Here is a 22,109-nt window from a genome sequence, read left to right on the forward strand (position 1 = left end):
TTCCGTCTCGGTTTACTGTGGCTAAAGATGTGCTTAAGTTGTATGTTAATGAGAAAAAGCGTTTAAAAGACATGTTTGTGAACAAGAAGTATAGAGTTTCTCTCACTACGGATTGTTGGACATCGGGACAAAATATAAATTACATGGTACTAACTGCCCATTTCATAGATTTTGATTGGAGATTACAAAAAAAAAATACTTAGTTTTTGTCCAATTGAGAATCATAAAGGTGATACTATTGGTAAAACCGTTGAAAAGAATTTGAAGGATTGGGGCATTGAAAATGTAATGACTTTGACTGTTGATAATGCAAGTTCGAATGATACTGCCATTGCTTATCTTTTGAAAAGATTCAATAAGGGATTATTGTTTGGTGGAGAATTTCTGCATGTTCGTTGTTGTGCTCATATATTAAATCTCATAGTATGTGATGCTTTTAAAGAACATAATGATTGCATTGAAAGGATCCGATATGTTGTACGGTTTATAAGATCTTCTCCTGCACATTTTTTGAAATTTAAAAAGTGCATTGAAATTGAAAAAAAATCTTGTAAGAATCATGTATGTCTTGATGTTCCCACTAGATGGAACTCTACATATTGGATGCTTGAGGTAGCTGTGAAGTTTGAAAAGGTTTTTGATAGATTAGAAGATGAAGATGCTTCTTATAGACATGATTTGTCACCAAATAAGGAAGATTGGACAAATGCTAAGATGTTGATTAGGTTTTTAAAGGTCTTTTATGATGTGACATTGAAAATTTCAGGATCTTTGTACACCACTTCGAATATGGTTTTTCATCAAATTACAGTGGTTCATAATTGTATACGTTTGAATGTTAGTAGTGCAAATGCAATGCTAGTTGGAATGGCTAATAGCATGAAGGCCAAATTTGAGAAGTATTGGGGGAACAATGAAAAAATAATCTATTGTTGCATGTTGCTATTGTGCTAGATCCTCGAAAAAAGCTAAGGCGTGTATCTCTTTGCCTTAAAAAAATTTTTGGACCAGAGGTTGCCAAATCTATGGGAAATGTAGTGGAAAAATGTTGTAGACGTCTACAGTATTACTCATACTCAGAGTGGGAATAGGAGTGGGAGTACTACTACTAAAACACCAATTGTCTCAGCCTTGGAGACCATGATTGATTGTGATCCAACTGAAAAGGTGGGTGAAGATTTTGTCTATGATACAATTGATCTTGATTTTGAAGGCGATGAGACTACACCTTTCGAACAGGGGTCAAAGATTGATATTTATTTGTTGGAAGCGAATGTTAAGAATGAAGATGATTTTGACATACTTCAATGGTGGAAGAGGAACAGTCATCGGTTTGAGGTTCTTAGTCGTATGGCTAGAGATATTTTGGCAATTCCAATATCTACTGTAGCAGTCAGCTTTTAGAACAGAAGGACGTGTTGTTGATTCATCACGTTGTTCATTGGCTCCAAAAATAGTGGAGGCTCTCATTTGTACTCAAAATTGGCTAACTTCTGGTCCAATCGATCTTGAAGTTCAGCATGACATTTGAAGAAGATATTTATTCATCATTTGTATTTTGTAGTTGTAACTTGTTAGATTAAAATCTTAATGAGGTCGTCTTTCTCTTCTTAATCTTAATTATATAGGATTCAGAGTGGTTATGGATAATGAAAAAGACATTTAAGACCTTCCAGATTTTGCAAAGTTATCAGTTAGCGATTAAGCATTTATCATTTGATTTTATTGTAATTTGGTTGTATTTGGCAATTGACTTTATGTTTTATTGTAATTGGGTTGTATTTGACAACTGACTTTATGTTTTGTTGTAATTTCTAGTTTGATTGTATTATATGTAAGTGTGACTATGTGTCATGTGACATTTCTATTTGTGACGTATACTCTCGACTCTCATATTAGTTTTGTTTTCAATTATATATGTAATATGTATTAAAGGTTCTTTAAGCAATTAAGCGAAGCGAGCAGTAACACAATCCCAAACAATGGACATGTTAATTGTTAAATATTAAGAGTTGACAAATCAAATCATATCAATATCTTATTTTTAATACCTCTAGGCTAACTCTATTCCATAAGTATTAAAATAATAAAATGTGAAATAGTATCTTGAATTCCGACTTACCATCACAAATTAAAAGAGAAAACTAAACATGATTGATAAGGAAGTTAATAAATAGTTGATTTTTTATTTGTATTAAAAAATTGCTATTTATAACGATAGTGATTTATAACTAAATATAACTTCTACCTAATAGCAATTTTTCTTAGAATTTTAATAAATAAATATAATTTCTTTTAAAGGAAGAAAAAAAAAGCCAAAAAAAACCATAACCCAACAAAAACCAACCGACCGATCGGCCGGTCGTGTTTGCGTTCAGTCGTCGGCCGAGACTGGTTTGGATATATTCCAAATTGATTCTGGTCAGTTTGGGGTAGGTCTGGTTGGAAAACCGACCCCAACTGGTCGATGATCACCCCTACCTACCACATACAGCACCTTCGCTATCTTCTCTACATTTTTTTTTATCAGTTTCAAATATATATGAGTTTATTTTAAATAATTTTTTATGTCCTAACTTATCGTGTTAGCATTACTGTAATATAATATATATTAAAGTATATAATTGCAAAACAACTAAACATACATGTGTATATATGACAAATTATATGGAAGATATATCTCAATAGAAACAAGACTAAAATTAAAATGTGGAGTATATATTAGTATTTGTTTTTAAATGATTTGGAATAACCGTATATATATTAAAAAAATAAAACATAAATAAAAATAAATATTTGTAACCATAATTCTGCATTAAATGTAGTCCATAAAAATTGGGAATTCTAAATTTTAATTCAAAATCCAAAATCTATTATATATATATATATATATATAAGGAAAAAGTATATATTTGGGAAATAACTAAATATATATCTCAATTTCAAATATATATGTGTATTTACATGACAGAATATGCAGAATATATATTTTAATAGAAAGAAGACTAAAATTAAAATATGTAGTAAAGAGTACATAACAACCTTAAATTTCAACTAACATTTGGAATAAATCTCGTGTATATTTGAAATACACCTCATATATATACATAAGAAATGAAACATGGGTGAAAGCAAATATTGTTAGACAATAATTCTACATTAAATACAACAAAAAAAATTGTGATTGAAAAACGAATATTGACAAGTCTTGCATTAATGTAATATAAATCGAATTTAATAAAATATTAAATTTGATTTGAATTTTTAAAATATTTTAATTAAGAAATAATATAAAATTTTTATAGGAGAGATAATATATTATAAAATTATAAAACATTTTACTAAAATTAACGGATATATATCATATTCATTGATGAATAAAATAAAAAATCATTAAAGGAAGATATCAATTAATGATGACATATAAGAAATTAATTATTAAAAAAAAGAATCTCTATATATATCTTTACTAAAAAGGTTTTGAATTATTTTAAATAATTTAATTATAAAATAATACGAACATTTAATATGAGAGCATGTGTATTATAAGGTTAAAATTGTCTAACAAAAATCCAAAAATTTAGTTATGGAATATAATTTGACTTTAGAACATTAGTAAAATATTGAGGTCAATTTTATAAATCTTTTATTTTTTTAATTTTTCGATCAAAGCACCAATCTACAATTTGATTCTAAGACTAATAGTCCTCAATTTACTTCTTTCATATTGTTTTTATTATTATTCAATTGATTTATATTCAGTAAGATCAAATACTTATTAAACACAAAACTGAATATATAGAATTGGATATTAAAGCTATAATTTTGAGAATTACATCCTGAGTTTTGAGTAAAAAAAAAATCCCTCAAATTGAAGAATTTGCGTACTCTTCCACACGTGTAAAGACATTCTAACTACTTTGCACGTGTCACTTCCTTCCACTTTAAAAATGCTCTTCACAACTTCCCAAAAAACAAACAGCCTCTTCTACCTTTTCCCTCCTTTTCCAACTTCAATGAGCATCTTCCACCGCCCTCCGCCGTCCTCCTCCGCCCTCAAATGGCTCGGCTTAGTTACCGCCGTCTGGGTCCAATCCATCTCCGGCAACAATTACACCTTCTCCAACTACTCCGCTGCCCTCAAATCCCTCATGAACCTCTCTCAACTCCAACTCAACAATCTCTCCGTCGCAAAAGACCTCGGAAAGGCCTTTGGTCTTCTCGCCGGCATCGCCTCCGACCGCCTCTCCACATCCCTCCTCCTCCTCATCGGATCCATCGAGGGCCTTATTGGCTACGGCGCTCAATGGCTCGTCGTCAGTCAAAAAATCAACCCACTCCCTTACTGGCAGGTACTATGTTTTCAATCTCTTTTTTTAAAAGAATGAAATTCATCGAGTGTTTTTGTTGATTTGGGTTGGTTTTAAATGTGTAGATGTGTATCTTTCTTTGTATGGGAGGTAATAGTACCACTTGGATGAACACCGGCGTGCTTGTTACTTGCTTAAGAAACTTCCGGCGAAACAGAGGCACCGTTTCCGGTATTCTCAAAGGCTATATCGCTCTCAGCACCGCCATTTTCACCGATATCTGTTCCGCTCTTTTCTCCGATAATCCCTCTTCTTTTCTCGCTCTCCTCTCCCTCGTCCCCTTCGCCGTTTGTCTCACTGCTATTCTTTTCCTCCGTGAAATCCCCTGCTCCGCCGATAACGAAACAGAGGACTCCAGATACTTCTGGATACTCAACGCTGTTTCCGTCATTGTCGCCGTCACTCTCTTGGCCTTCGATTCGATCCCAAATCCCACCTCATCTATATCGAGAATCTTCTCCATCGTATTGCTGATTTTTCTCGCTTCACCTCTGGCAATCCCACTCCACTCGTTCCTGAAGAACAGAGGTCGGTCCGGTGAGATCGCAGAGGCGTTGCTGGCGGATGAGAGTGTGGCGGAGGGTGTGGTAGAGGGGCAGCCGGTGATCGGAGAAGATCACACGATTGTTGAGGCGATGAAGACGGTTGAATTTTGGATTCTGTTTGGGTCGTTTCTGTGTGGAGTGGGCACGGGATTGGCAGTAATGAACAATATGGGACAGATTGGATTGGCTCTTGGATACGACGACGTTTCCATCTTCATATCTCTGATGAGCATTTGGGGGTTCTTTGGCCGTATTCTATCGGGATCGGTGTCGGAGCATTTCATCAGGTAAGTATGCATATTGTTTAAAGTAATTTTTTTAAAAAAAGAAAAAAGAAAAACTTGGCTGCAAAAAATGGGTAAGTTCGAGAATAATGTATTTGTTACAAAAACGGTATATATAGGAAAGAAATTATAAAAGTAAGGTAGAGAGAAAAAGTATTGAATGCCCGATTTTATGTCAGCTAACAAACTCGTGGACCTTTATTGTTTTTTGATTTAAGTGGATACAAAAGGAACCAATCTAAAACAAATTTAGGGAAAAAATCTAAAAAATTCTCCAAAAATACAAAAAAAACACTAAAAAAAAATAAAAGAAGAAGACAGAAGTTGGAAATATGTGAAAAAAATAGATTTAGCCTTAATTCGTGGCTAGAAATTTGATTCATTTTTTATTTTACCGTAGTCCTTTTAATTTGAATTTCATAATAAAAGATTCTTCGAAAATGCAAAAACACATTAAAAATAAAACAAGAAGAGAGAAGTTAGAGGAAAATGTGAAAAAAAATAGATTTAACCTTAATTTTGATTAATTTTTATTTTACTATAGACCTTTAAAAATTTGAACAGTAAAAATTCTCTGAAGATGCAAAAATGCTAAAAAAATATAAGAAGAAAAGGAGAAAATGTGAAAAAAAAATTAACCTTATGGTTAGCCTTAAATCGTGGACGGGTACGATTTAACTCAAAACTCGTGCGTCCACGATTTTAAAATACTATTTTTACCAATAAATATTAAAATAACATTATTTTTCCAAAAAATAGTGTAATTTAAAAAATAATTAATTTTTATTTTATTTTCAATGGGTTAGAAAAAGTGAAAGTATAGTATTAGGTTCAGTTAATTATTGCTCCTATTTTGTGGATAAAGAATGAGATTAAATCTTCGAATCTAAGCTCGATTATCTCAACTTCTTTGACTTAAGCTCACTTTGTCCTTTATAAAAAAGTAACTATTCAGTCTAACTTTAAACATAACATTTAATCCTTATAATTTTAAAAAACTTAAAACAATTTAATTTTTCATAAATAATAAGTTAATTCTTTGTATTTTTAAATTTATCCTTCATTGCAAGAAATATAATTAAATGTTGATAAATATTTTTCACTGATAAAATCATTACAAATTGTGAACATTGGCGAGATGGTTACTTATTGAAGTTGAAGGACGGAATTATTACAAGTTTAAAAATACAAATCATTACTAACTAAAACTTATGGATTAAATTGTTCAAATATCATTTTTAACTTGGTTAATATATTTGGGTTAAATTTGATTTGGTCATGAACCTCAAAAGGGTTTTATAAGTTAATTCTCTTTATCTCGAGATTAATTAACTCGGGTCTAATAAGTTCTCAATTTTTAAATTTGTGTCTAATAAATTTGTGGACTATCCAAAAACAATTAAAATTCATGAACATTTTGAATTTTAAATTGAAAATTTAATCCTCCTTTAATTTTATGTCCAATAGATTGAGAATTTTAAAAATTGATGAGCATGTATCAAACACAAAATAGAAAAATGGGAAATTTAACATTTTTAAAGTTTATAAATTTATTACATAAAATTAGAAATTGTTGAAGGATGTATTAGAGACCTTTTAAAGTTTAGGATTGGATTTGACACAAATAGAAATAGAATTAACAACCTTTTAAAGCAAACTCGTCACAACCTTTAAAGTTTAACACTCGATGCAATTATTTAAACTAGAATACCTAATAGTTGCTTTTCTTTTTTTTTTTTAAATTTATCTATGAATTCAAACATTCTCTAAAGGGCATTTGAAGAGTTGAGTTAAGTATAGAGCTGTTTAGTTTGGAGAGTTAATTATAAGTCTATGAAATCAAATAATTTGTGTTTAAGTTTAGAAATTTTGTGTTTAAGGTGTATAGTTGTTTAACCCAGGATTATGAGGTTTGTATGCATTTTTAATGTTTGCCATTTTTTTATTATTATACTACAATTATAGCTATATTTATCAATCTAAATTTTCAATAACAATTTTTTTTTTCAAATTTTCTTACCTTGTTTGTTATGTCTTCTAATTTTCAATTTTACTCAAATTATATTTGGGATTAAATATGTATGTAATAGTTTCTTTTTTTAAAAGAAATTAAACTAACCAAGAACAAATTAGATACAAAGAAGGTCCTCAGATAAAACGGACACTCTACTCGGGAATCAATCACTAAAAAAAAAAAAAAAAAAAGATTCATGACCCTTAGAAGGGAAAGATGAAATACAAAAGAAGTCGCGGGAAAATCAAGCCTCTGCCGACACAAGGGCTTGAGCAATCCTATTACAAAAAGAAAACCTTAGGATATGATCCTAAGGAACAAAGAGATGAATATCCTCAATACCATTTGACGTCTCAGATACGTAGTCCATATAATCTTTGTTAAGGATTTTGATCATCTCCAAAGAATCTGACTCAACCTCTAAATGGAGTAATATATCTTCAAAGTTGTCTTTAAAGCATCTCAAACCCTCAAGAATCACAAGATCAACCAATTTTGATGAACGAACTTGAAACCCGCCCCAACTGGAGAGCTCTAAGAGTAACAGATAATCCAACTAAGTCTCCCTTTACGCTTCAACTTGCTCCAGAACGCATCACAGTCGAGCTTTCAACATTTGGTCACAGGGGGAATCCACCTCTCGCTCTCGCAGGCCTCAAGCCTGTTAACACAACTGAAATGGGTGTTGAGTGGTTTTGGTGAACTTCCAGAGCCTTCTCGATTTTCTAAATGATAGCTTGAAGATTGGCTTTAGACTCATCTTGATATAGGCTAATATGATGGGACCAAATCTGCCACATGATAATAATGCCTTTGTCCCTCTCTTCTCTATTCAACTTTCGATCATAAGCTGCCAATAATCCTTCTAACTAGCCGTAAACCTATCCAAAACTAAAGATACTAATAAGCAAGGGAAGAGAAAACTTCAAATAGAGGGAGAAAACTTACAAGACCATATGACATGGGTGAAAGACTTCTCAAAACTCTATGGGATATGTTAATAGTTTTGAGAAGACTGTTAATATCAATCCCCTTATGGGATATGTTCTTCTTGGTAGGAATAATGTTCTTGATTATTTTCCAAGCACCAATGCTCACTCTAGGAACGACCTTGATTTTCTATAAATGCCTCCAAAGAGAGGTTTTAGAATCATGGTTAGAAGAGGAAGCCAAACTCTGGTAGGCAAGGTTTGTCGCGAGGTGATAAGCACTTTTCACTTTTTGCAGTGAAAATGTATTTTGTATCCAAGCTCCAAATGATCTCATCTCTAGCCTGGAAAATCCCCAATGGGGTGTTAAGAATATTATCTGCATCTAAGGGAGAAAATATATCTCTATGAGATCTTCGTTTCAGGCTCCATTGGTACCAATGAGGTTCGCCATCCTTCTATCTATTCAGATAACCGTGGGAAAGGAACATGAGAACCTTCCCTCGTTTTCAACACTTCCCTCTCACTTTCTCGAGTCAAATATGTTGGGATAAACACTATATTTTTTCAAATTACTCTTGTGTAAATCTAATTCTAGCAACAACAATAATAATCAATTGAGGATACAAGGAATTTTAACGTTGAAAAACCCCCTCAATGTGAGGAGTAAAAAACCACAAACTGAAATCAAAATCTCCCCTATAATCAATATATACTGGATTACAATGAGTTCTCCCTAATCACAATTAGAGGCATACACAAATAAATATCTCAAGATTAACAATTCCAACAACAAACAACAACAAATAGAGAAGAATAAAATTAGAAACGTCTCACTTGAAGTGGCAACTAATTATCCACAATATCTAAATGTAGGTAGCTCCAAATAAAATCTCCACCTTTCAGATTGAAGATCCTCGTGCCAAGAACACGCTGTCAAAATTTCAGGTCAATCGGACCACAAATCAACCCTCAAACAGTTGAAAAACATTGCTTAGTTTCTTTTCAAATTTTCTCTACAATTGTTTTTAAGTCTCTCGATTTACGTGATATACCTCACCGGTGGTTAAGTTAAGGCTTACCCAAACTCAAGCAAGGGTAGCACCCAACAAATCTCCCCCTATTTCACTTTGTGGAGGAACTTATCATTCCCACAACAGAACGATAAAACTCAAGCTTCTCCCTTGGTAGATTCTTCATCAACATACCATATTCATTATGATCAGTATGTATCTTTTCTAGCTCAAACAATTCGTCGTTCAAAGCATCTCTCGTTCAATGATACCTCACATCTATATGCTTCATTCTATAATAAAATGTAGCATTCTTACCAAGATGAATAGCACTCTGATTGTCTCAATATATCACATATCTTTATTGCTTGAAGTCAAGCTATCCTGTATAAAGCGCTTCATCCCCAACATCTCTTTGCAAGCCTCTGCTACTGCAATATACTCTGCTTTAGTTGTAGAAAATGCAACACACTTCTAGAACCTTGACTGCCAAGGCACTGCACCACCTGTAAATGTCATCAAGTAACCGAAAATAGACTTTCTGTTGTCTAAATCTCCTGCCATATCTGAATTAATGTACCCAGCAGGTACTAGCTTTCCACCTCCAAATGTGAGCTTAAAACTGGAAGTGCTTCTCAAATATCTCATGATGCACTTGACTGCCTCCCAATGTTATTTTTCTAGATTGGACATAAGACGACTAACAACACCGACAATGTGAGTAATATCAGATCCAGTACATAGCATGGCATACATCAAGCTCCTAACTGTTGAAGCATAAGAGATCTTGCACATATCTTACGTCTCTTTATCTGTAGAAGGACTCTGTTTGCTGCTCAGTTTGAAATGACTAGATAAAGAAGAACTTATCGGTTTCGCTTTACTCATGTTAAAACGCTCGAGCACCTTTTCCAAGTATTGCTCCTGTGACATATATAACTTTTTGGAAGCTCTATCTCGAACTATTCGAATTCAGAGAATTTTCTTTGTTGGCCTCAAATCTTTCATGATAAAGGATTTGTTCAATTATTTCTTCAACCTGTCAATTCTTGAAACATTCCTGCCAATAATCAAAATTTCATCAACATAAAGCAATAATATAATAAAATCATGGTCATAAAATTTTGAACAAAAATGCAATGATGAGAAGTAGTCTTCTTGTAGCCTTGCTCCCCCATAACTGACTCAAATTATACTGGATCATATGAACTTCTTCTATACTGGATCATATAGTCTATAATCGAACTCATCTTGCCCATAGCCAAAAAACATACATAGTCTAGTCTTTGCATCAAGCTTCGATCTTTCATCTTTATGAACATGAACAAAAGCTTTACAACCAAAAACATGCAAGTGATTATAAGATATATCCTTATTTGACCATATTCTGTTTGGAACTTCTAATCACAAAAGAACACATGGCGTGAGATTCAAAACATGTACAATTGTATTCAATGCTTCACCTTAGAAGGCTAGAACAATTGCGATAATTGTAACTCCGAAAACATTTCATTCTCTCAACTAATGTTCTGTTCATTCTCTCACTTATCTCATTTAACTAAGGAGTCTTAGGAGGTGTATTTTGATGTCGAATACTATGATTTCTGCAATACTAATCAAAAGGTCCACAATACTCACCTCCATTATCAGTCTTGATACACTTCAAATTTTTACCAGTTTCTCTCTCAACAAGGGCATGAAACTATTTAAACATGTAACACCTGATCTTTAGTCTTCATGGTATAAACCCACATTTTCCTTGAATGATCACCAATAAACATCACAAAATATGATACATCTCCAAGTGTTTTTATTTTCATAAGACCACATACATCAAAATGTATCAAGTCTAGTACATTTGGTTTCCTTAAATGTTGAGATGACTTAAAAGTAACTCTAGCCTGCTTTCCTGCCAAACAATGAGGACATCTTTTTAGATGTGCACTCTTTATATCAGGAAGATGATTTTTCTTAGCTAATATCTTTAAACTCTTCTCAATCATATGACTGAGTCTTTTATGCTAAAGCTTAATACTCGTTTCATCATTCATTGTATTTATATCATAATTAGTGATCTTAGTCTCCATATAATACAGTGGTGAATATTTCTCTCTCTTAACTATCACTATAGAGCCTTTAGTAAGTTTTCATTTACCATCATAGAAGGTATTGCAGAAACCTTCATCATCAAGCTTACCTGTAGAAATCAAATTTATGTGAATATCAAGAATGTGCTTCACATTCTTCAGAACCATTCTTGTTCTCCAAATGTACATCTTCGATGCTAACTGCTTTTGCTGATCCATTATCACCCATCCTAACATTGTCGAAATCACTAGGTATATGGGATGTAAAGAAATCCCTCTTTGATGTAGTTTGAACTGAGGTACCATTGTCAATCACCCAACTACTTTGTTGTGTAGCAAGATTTATAACACCACCGTCGAATAAGATGTAAATATCTTCGGTAGCTACAGTAATTATGTTTGGTCATCATTCTTCTTTTCCTTGCCTTTATCATTTTTATTGACCCTTTTAAATTTCCGACAATGTTTCTTTATATGTCCTTTCACATGACAATAATGGCACTCAACATTTGCAAACCGGTCACTCGTACTTTTGCATTTGTCTTTATCCATCAGACCTTTAATCTTACTCCCCCCCCCCCTCTCTTTCAGTAACAAGAACATATGATTGTGAATAAGAGCCCTGGGACTTTCTTCTCATCTTAAAGGTACATTTGGTTTGGTTTCCTTGAATGCTGAGATGACTTAAAAGTAACTCTAGCCTGCTTTCCTGCCAAACAATGAGGATACCTTTTTAGAGGTGCATTCTTTATATCAGGAAGATGATTTTTCTTGGCTAATATCTTCAAATTCTTCTCACTCATGTGACTGAGTATTTTATGCCAAAGCTTAATACTCGCTTCATCATTCACTGTATTTATATCACAATCAGAGATCTTAGTCTCCATGTAATACAATGATGAATATTTATCTTCCTTAACTATCACCATAGAGCCTTTAGTAAGCTTCCATTTACCATCATAGAAGGTATTGCAGAAACCATCATCAAGCTTACTTAGAAATCAAATTTATGCGAAAATCAAGAATGTGCTTCACATTCTTCAAAATCGGCTTAGAACCATTATTGTTATCCAAATGTACATCTCTGATGCTAACTGCTTTTGTTGATCCATTATTATCCATCCTAATACTGCCGAAATCACCAGATGTATAGGATGCAAAGAAATCCCTCATTGATGTAGCATGAACTGAGGTACCACTGTCAATCACCCAACTACTTTGTTGTGTAGCAAAATTTATAACATCACCGTCAAATAAGATGTAAATATCTTCGGTGACTATAGTAATTATATCTAGTTATCATTCTTCTTTTCCTTGCCTTTATCATTTTTATTGACCCTTTTAAATTTCCGACAATGCTTCTTTATATGCCCTTTCACATGACAATAATGGCACTCAACATTTTCAAACCAGTCACTCGTACTTTTGCTTCTATTTGTATCCATCGAACCTTTACTCTTACTCCCCTCCCCCTTCAGTAACAAGAACATCCGATTGTGAAGAAGAGCCATATGACTTTCTTCTCATCTTAGAATACCATTTGGGGTTGAGTTCGATAACGAAGTTCTAAATGTCTTCCAGGAGTCTGACAAGGACCCATAACTCGTGTTTCTCATTCTCAAACTTGATATTCATCCTATATAGTTGATTAATGATACCTTGGAATGTATTCAAGTAATCTAACATGGGTGTTCCGTCTTGATACTTCAACACCATTATTTGTTTGATCATAAACATTTTATTATTGCCCATTTTAGGGGCACATAGCGACTCAAGCTTGCTCCACATAGTCCATGCATGAGTTTCTTCACCAATATGGTTTATAAAATCATATTCTACCCATAGTCTCATAATCCCACACACTTTCCTATGACATAATTCTCATTCTTTATCAGTTTTATCATCAGGTTTCTCTTCAGAAAAAAATCGGAAGATGCAAATCATTCACATATAAAATATCTTCTATCTTTCTTTTCCAAACTTGATAATTTGACCCATTAAAGGTAACCATCTTAGCTGAACTAGTATCCATATTCAACACAAGGCAAACTCAATTAACTTAACTGGCGCTCTGATACCACTTGGTTGAGATAAACACTATATTTTTTCGGATCAATTATCGCACTCTTGTGTGAATCTAATATAATACTAATCAACTAGCAACAACAATAATAATTGAGTAAAGACATGAGGAATTTTAACATGGAAAAATCCCTCAATGTGAGGAGTAAAAAACCACGGACCGAAGTCAAAATCTCCTATAATCAATAATGGGTTACAACGAGTTTTCCCTAGTCACAATTAGAGGCATACACAAATAAATATCTCAAGATTAACAATCTCGGCAACAAACGACAATAAATAGAGAAGAACAAAATTAGAAATGTCTCACTTGAAGTGGCAATCAATTACTCACGGTTTCTGACCGTAGGTAGCTCCAAATGAAATCTCCATCATCCAGATTGAAGACCCTCGTGCCAAGAATACACTATCAAAATTTCAGTTCGATCGGACCACGGATCGACCCTCAAACGGTTGAAAAAAGTTGCTGGTCAGATTGAGTTTCTTTTCAATTTTTCTCTACTGCCTTTCACTTGAAGTGAAATAAACCCAACAAAATCCTCATCGTCTGAGATCCATCCTAGGCCTGGTCGTCTTCATTATGATGCTTTTGTATATCTAGCTACTTTTATAAGTCACAAGCTTTTCAAATTTCCTAAACATAAATAAATAAATAATCTTACATCATAGGCTCTCGCTTATGTAGTTGGAATTTCAGTTGCCGACGAATTTATAGTTACAAAAAGTGAAGGAAGATGATATAAAAATAAGAACTCAACATCCATATTTAGAAGAAATAGCACAAAATTAAGGTAAGAAGAAATATTTTGCTTCTATTACATATTTTTGGAAGAATGATACCCAACCATATATAAAGAGAAAAAGAACAAACTAGGGGTTGCACTATGGGCTCCCTTGAAAAAATGTTAGTGAAAGATTAAATGTAAGTTTAAAAATAAAAGTATATATTTATTTAACAAAAAAGAAAAAGTGTCTTTTAAAAACAAATATATTTGGTAATTAGAGTTGTTTTTTCTAAGAATATCATTTGACAGACTTCATGTATACACACAGGAAAGATGGAATGCCAAGGCCACTATGGAACGCAGCTTCTCAAGTTCTAATGGCACTTGGCTACATTCTCTTAGCCATTGCCATGCCTGGTTCCTTATACATCGGCTCAATCATCGTAGGGATCTGCTACGGCGTTCGTCTTGCCATCACCGTCCCGATGGCCTCTGAAGTCTTTGGTCTCAAAAACTATGGCATGATCTACAACGTTCTAATCCTCAACCTCCCTCTCGGTTCGTTCCTCTTCTCGGGGCTACTGGCCGGGATCCTTTACGACATGGAGGCGACAAGAAGGAAGGGAGGTGGCAATTCGTGTGTGGGAGGACATTGTTATAGGCTTGTGTTTGTTGTAATGGCTTGTTCATGTGTGATAGGGTTTGCTATGGACTTGTTTTTGGCCTCTAGAACCAAGAGATTGTACTCCAAAATGAGGGTTCTTATAAAGAGTTAAAAGGTGACAAAGCCATTTGGTCTTTACTTGCATCTCTACAGATATATGTTTTTTTCCCCTTTATTCTTGAAGTCTTAAATAGTTATTACTGTTTCGAAAAATAATACATTATTGTAAATATGAGAGGTTTGAATATATGCTCTACTTTTCTTAATTAGATGGATTGCATTGCAATTTTACCTCTCAATTTTCAAATTTGTGTCAAACAGTTTTCTAAATATTTAATTAATTACATTTAATTGGTCGTTCATAAATCTCTAATTATTGATATTGTGTCTAATAATAAGTCCTTAGAATTTAATAGGTCATTGATCTATTCAATATTTTTTTGAAATTATAAATTTATTAGATATAAAATTAAAAGTTTAATCATCTATCACAAAAAAATTAAGATTTAATTACAAAATTAAAATCTTTATGATTTGAAAAAAAGTTAGAATTTAATCTTTATGATTTGATAAAAGCTTGTAAATCTAAATTCTAAGTTTTTAATGTAGATTGTTGATTGATTTTAAAAAAGAAAATTAAATAAAAGTCATAACTCCCATTGGACTACAAATCAAAATGGAAAGTTTTGGAATCTAGCTAATTTAATCTTCCAAAATTAATAAAACAAATGGCTTGCAAAGGCACATCTTGTACATTCCTAACTTAGCCCCAAGTTTGGGAAAATGCTTCTAATTCTACTATAAATTCCCACTAATCTTTTAGAATGTGATTAGGGCATATTTTAGTGGTGCTTAATCTACACAGAGGATCAAAATGGTTCAAATATTTAATTTACCCAACTTGAGATATATTACTCCTTAATTATAATTATGGTCGTTAATTCTTCAATATATCCTTTTAAGATGGCACTTCAATCGTCGTTTCCACTAATATTCTTGGAGTCAATTTTTTTTTCAACCAAATACTTGTTTGTGAGCTTCATAGACCTGATACCATATTAAATAAACATAAAGTTTAATCTCAAAACAAATTGATAATGAAAGAAGTAACTAATTATATATCTTATAAAGATTGTAAGATTATCTTCAATATAAAATATATAAGTAAGACAACAAAAATATAATCGAGTGAGAATCTGAGCCTCTAACATGAGGAGAGAGTAGATAATTTAGTCATTGTCGAGCTATTTTTCACGGCATGTAACAATATTTTTGACCTATTAAATTATATTTGAATCAACAAATATAAATTAACTACAAGTAATTAAAGTAATATAGAATCACTGCATACTAGCTACCACAATTCAATGTATAGAAGTAAAATTTCAAATCTGCCACACTCAAAAGAGTACCAAACTTTATGGAACAATCAAAGGCATAAAACTTGAAGTCCCTCATAAAATAGGTAGAACAAACAACATATGAATTAATAGTGGCAGCTTTAAGTGGAAGACACAATGGACATAAAGTATTATGAGAAGGCATAAAATGATCAAATTCCCCTCTATAAAAAGCAGTGAGATTCCTTCTCCAATTCATCTATCCATAATGGTGTTGTTCTTCTTTTTTTTCTTTTTTCTTTTTTTTTCCTTTTGTTTATGTTGGAAGGGTTAATAATGCAAAATTATTATGAAACAGCAGCTGTAAAATGTAAAAATTTTGAAGATATAATTACAAGAGAGTATATATAGTTGACCATAATAACCAAAGTCCCTTTATTGTGCATAAAAGCAAGCAAAGGGAATGTTTTTAGGCCCACCTTTTAATTTTGTGGGTAAAATGTTGTCAATTTTATTATTTTTTTTCCCCCACCAAAAGGGTGATTCTCTTTTCCAACAAGAACATCAAAATTATATTGTTCTGAGGCAGCTATAAAGCTCATAATTTGGAACAACTTTAAAGCTTTAATCATTGATGTGCTCCACTTTTTTCAATCCTAGCTAGGGTTTCTTCCTCTTGGATTTGGGATTTTTGTATATATGTATTCTTCAAAGCCCTTTTACATGGGCTAAAGTTATATATATACACCCACTAAAAAAAATGGACAAATTTCAACTTATACCCTTAAACTTTATAAGTTTTATCAATTTAAACTCTGAACTTTCGTAAGTATATTAATTTAAATATAAACCTTCATAATTGTATCAATTTACACATTTATTCATATTTAGTCTGAAAAATATCAGGAAAAACATTTAATTTCTTTTAATCAAACTTATTTAAGTTTAGAAGTTTAATTGATTTACAAATCTTACACTATGTTTATCCAAATGACACATAATGAAGGATTTAAATTAATATATTTATGAAACTTTAGGGTCTAAATTGATAGAACCCTAAAAGTTCAGGATTTAAATTGATACAATTATTAGTTTGAGGTTTAAATTAATACAACCCACGAATGTGAGAGTTTAAATTATTCAATTATTAGTTTAGGGTTTTAATTAATACAACCCCTGAAAATGTCGGGGTATAAATTGACATTTGCCCTAAAAAAAAAAAGAATCTAGTATAATCTAGCCATCCCATATGCTTATTAAAAGTTTACACTTTGGCTTTCTTTTTAAGTATAGGTTGATTACTTATTCTAAGCGGATCACATGTAACAATTTCAATAGATCTAACTAATAATACAAGATCCGTCTATTTTAAGATAGAGTTTACCAACAAAACTAATTAGAGAAAAAATCTCAACTCGAATAACATTAACCAAAATTTACTTCCTAATATTTACACATAAATGATGTAATACTTTATATAATCACTTAAACTTCTTAGATGGATGCTATTCTATAATCTTTCATATGATTATAACAAAATCTATCTTTGTTGAAAATCATTCTTTAGATGAAAGGAAAGTTTGATATTGAGTTGCATAATGATTGTATCAAATGATAATACATTTCATCACACTATATATGGGAAGTAGTTTGTTAATATACTTTATATACACACATATATATGGCCATATAAATGTGTTTGTAGTATTACATAATCTTAAGAAATAATGGGTCATTATAACACATAGGACATAACTAGGCATGCTCAATGTCAAAATATCCTTTCCTTTTTGCCATGTTATTGTTTATAAGTAGCTTTGTTTTTTTGGTTTCTTAATAGCTTGACAATGATACTTTAGAGAGATGAAAGAGGTTACTCTTTTGGGGGGCCAAAAAATATAAACCAAATCCAATCACTTTCAAGTTTCATCCTTTTATTTTTGCCTCTTTTTGTCTACTACTATACACTCCAAAATAGAATTCAAACCCCTTAAATTGTATTGTTTTCTACCTATATATATAGAGAGAGATCTATTGTGTAATATCATTAATACATGAATTTTTCATCATATATATACCAAACAAAATTATGAGTTTTCCCCCCTTTTTTGAAGAAATAATCATTCCATATAAGTACACAAGAATAGGGAATCATTTTAATAGAAATAGCATGAAAGATGAAATTTTAGAGTAGGTATGGAAGACCATTGGTTGTTATAATGGTTTTTTTAAGTGTTTGAAAATGCTCATAATTTCAACTTTTTTACTATAATATTATTTGAATTTGAGGATTTTTCTTTTTCACTGATAAGGAATTTGAGCCACTAATCTATTGGTCGAGGGGTGTGTAGGTTGACTTAATTTGAAAATTGTTGAAAACAGATTTTACTATCTTTTGATTAAGAATAAAATTTTAGTAAAGATATAATTTGGTAACATTTTTTTAAGTTATTTTTTGGTTTAATTATAAACTTGGTCTTATAATTTGAAAGAAAAAAATAGAATTTAGTTCATATAGTTTTAAAAGTTAAAATTTAGTACTTATAATTTCATAAAACTTCATAAATAATTCTTATGATTGGATAATTCAAACATAGTTCTTACTATATTCGATTTTTTTTACCAAATTTTAAGAACTAAATTCGAATTATAATTAGAAACTGAATTTTAACTTTCTCTAAATTAAATGGACTAAATTTATCATTTAACATTGTTATTTAAAAAAGGAATGAACACTTTTTTAGAATAACTAAAATTGTTCCATTTGGGTTTTATTTTATGTTGATCTCAAGTGCAACCTTAGTTTTAGGTTGATAATTAATGATCCGTTTGAGATTGATGTAACTTTTAAAATAATTTTTGGCAGTTGTACTTTTAGAAAAATAGTTATGAAAAGAAGTAAAATAGTATTTGATAAATTTCAGCATAAACTTGAAAAAAATATATTAGAGTGTTTGGTAAATAAATATAAAAACATCTTATTTTAGGTATAATAATTAAAATAGACTTATAATCAATTTTTTTGTAATTTAAAATTTTAAATAATCGTTTAGTATGATAAATTTTGTTTATTAGAGATTTTTTCAAATATTAAGAAAAATAGCTTTATAAAGAAAACGAATATGATATATTTTTTAAAAAACGATGGTCATGAAAAATAGAAAATAGATTTGATTAGGTGAGAAATAGTTAAGTACATAAAATAAATCTTCTATAAAATTGAAAACTAAATATTAATTAAAAATTCTAGGAGAACCTAAAAATTAGAAGAAAAATAAATAAATAAATAAATTCACATTACTTTTTTTGATCAAGCTAATGCAGTGTCAAACATAACCTAAGTCAATTTAAACAAGGAAGAAACCCATACTTTAGCCACAAATCTCAAAAAAAAAATAATAATAATAATAATAATAATAATAATAATAACAAAAGCCAAAGGATTGAAAAGAGTATAAAAATTGACCACTTTTGAATTCAAAATCTTGAGGTCCAACCAAGGAAACACATGTAAAAAAAAATGGAATAATGTGTCTGTCAACACTATTAGAAAGTTAATTGGGATGCAAATGGAAAAAACCCCAACTTGAAGAAAAACAAAACACATAATTATAGCTTCAAAATGGGCACCAAATGCACCACAAAAAAACATAATAATGAGATCTCTGTTTAAAGAGAGTGTAGTGAAAGTGAATTAAGATGTAGAATATAAGCTAAAGGAAGTGAAAATAATAATAATAATAATAATTAGAAAACACAAATTAAAAGAGAGATTAGTGAATAACAAATGATGATTATTAGTTAAGACTTAAGAGGTTAGTGATAATTATAGATTAAACTAAATGAAATGCTTGGAAATGGGGTGTGTGTGAATTTGCAGAGGAATATACAAAGTTTAAGCAAAGAAAATTAAATAAATAAATAAATAATAAAAAGTTTGTTTTTTGAGTGTCTCCCAAAATACAATCAACATGTTTTTGTTCTTACCCTTTGTTTGGCTTTTATTTTTCTTTTTAGGGGCTTTTTTGAAAAAGAGAGAGAGAGAGGGGCATGTGAGAAAAGTGATTTTGGTTTGTAATCATGTGGTCTACTTTCTTATTATTTCTTCTTCCCAAACATCTCTTTATTATTTTTTTTTTTCTCTCTCTCTTTATACTCCCTTTTGTCTCCCTTTCTCTCTCCTAAATTTTTTTAAAAAATTATATATATATATATATATATATGAATTTTTCTTTAGCTTATTTGCTCTTTCTCATATGAACTTTTCTTTTTGTCTTGATCTTGGTATTATTCTATAGGTTACATAGATTTGCACTTTTGTATTTATTCTATGTTAGTGAATAGTGACATTTGAATTGGAGTTTTAATACAACATAACTTTTTTTTAGTTTGATGCAATAGTTGAAATTTGCAAATTTGAACTTTTGACTTTTTCATTGACGACACATGTCATAATCAGTTGAATTATGCTCATATTAATATATTATCTAAATATAACTTAACTAAATTGAGAAAAATGGAAAAATTCGTATTTAAAATGAATATACATAAATTTATGAGTTTGCTACTAAAAAGTATAACTCGTTTGAAGCAAAAAATGCATCGATCTAGCTAGAAAATCAAACAAGTTAAAAGGACAACAAAATGCTAACATTAGAGCATAGCAAATTCTTATAAAAGCACAATTTACAAAACTAGTCTTTTCGTACACGATTTTTCTCAATAAAATAAAACAAAATTTCAAATAATCAAGGATATTGTTTTTACCCATTATTTAATTTCATAATTCAATTCTCGATAAAATTTAAATTTTTACTTTTTTTTTTCTGAACTCTTTAACCGATTGAGTTATGTTTAAATTAAAATTTGGCTAATATATATATATATTTTATTTTAAAAATTTAGTTGCACAAGTTGTTTGGAAAAATAGAGGGTGGCATTCTAGTGATTAGGAACAATAATCAATGTTTAATTAAATAATACATTAATCTGCTTGGGAACCTAAAAATAGAGCCACTCGTGCGAAAAAACCCACTCACTCTAATTATATAACCCCCTCCCTTTTTTAAAAAAATATCATTTTTTACTATTTTAACACCCCCTACATTTTCTTTAATAACAATTAGGGGCCTCAAATTTTGTTAAATTCCTTCAAGACCCATATCAGCTTTTAAATATACGTCACTTCAAGCACAAATTTTCATCACCATGCATCTTTGTCATCCATAAAGATTAGTACAGATAAACCATCAATCTATCAAACCTATTTATAGATGTGTAACACAGTAGCTTCCTTATGGACCATAAAAAAAATGTGTATGTAAAAATATTTTAATTACAAAGTTCTAAGGTATTATTTTGAGGTTAAATTATAAGTTTAGTTTCGTGAACTTTTAAAAAGCGCTTAATAGATCTTTAAACTTTTAATTTTATGTTTAATAAGTCCCTAAGTTTTTAAATATACGTGTTCTATAATAAGTTTTTGAACTTTTAATTTTGTTTAATGAGCCTTAAAACTTTTGATTTTGTGTATTGGATCATTCACATTTTCAATTTTTTTAAAAAATGACAAACCTATTTTATAAAATTAAAAAAAATCGTAAATTTAACGTCCTATTAAATACAACTTTCAATTTTATTTCTTATAGATTCATTCGTGTTTTAAAAATAAAATAAATAAATAAATAAAGTTGACCTATTTGACACAAATTAAAAGTTCATAAGTCAAACCAAGTATAGCTCAATTGATATATGAGTGTACTAGAAATCATGAGATTTGCTGTTCAAATTTCCCTACCCCCAATTATACTAAAAAAAATTTGAAAACTCATGAACCTATAGATATTTTTAAGAGTTTAAAGACTTAATAAATACAAACATAAAAATTCACAAGAACAAAATTTGTAATTTAGGCCCCATTTGGTAATTATTTCGGAGACGTTTAGAAAAAGGATTATCCTAAGTCTATAATAATCATCTCTTCCTACAATCAATACTATTTCAAAACTCTCATTTGCTACAGTATTTACTATTTGCTACAATTTTTACTATTTTAC

General features: G+C 30.7%; 1 protein-coding gene across 2 annotated transcripts; it reads left to right on the forward strand.

The window, feature by feature from the left end:
- The first annotated feature begins 3,989 nt into the window (after nt 1-3,989).
- LOC120077599 (protein NUCLEAR FUSION DEFECTIVE 4-like) lies at nt 3,990-14,948 on the forward strand. Of its 2 annotated transcripts, XM_039031536.1 has the most exons (4): nt 3,990-4,352; nt 4,436-4,534; nt 4,751-5,202; nt 14,378-14,948. In XM_039031536.1, the coding sequence occupies exons 1-4, from the start codon at nt 4,017-4,019 to the stop codon at nt 14,823-14,825; spliced, it is 1,335 nt and encodes a 444-aa protein (XP_038887464.1). In that variant the 5' UTR covers nt 3,990-4,016; the 3' UTR covers nt 14,826-14,948. The 2 variants fall into 2 exon arrangements, with proteins under 2 accessions (XP_038887464.1, XP_038887463.1); XM_039031535.1 differs by having other exon boundaries at nt 4,436-5,202.
- The last annotated feature ends 7,161 nt before the right edge of the window (nt 14,949-22,109 follow it).

This window comes from Benincasa hispida, chromosome 5 (assembly GCF_009727055.1).
Source record: "Benincasa hispida cultivar B227 chromosome 5, ASM972705v1, whole genome shotgun sequence".
Lineage (NCBI taxonomy): Eukaryota > Viridiplantae > Streptophyta > Magnoliopsida > Cucurbitales > Cucurbitaceae > Benincasa > Benincasa hispida.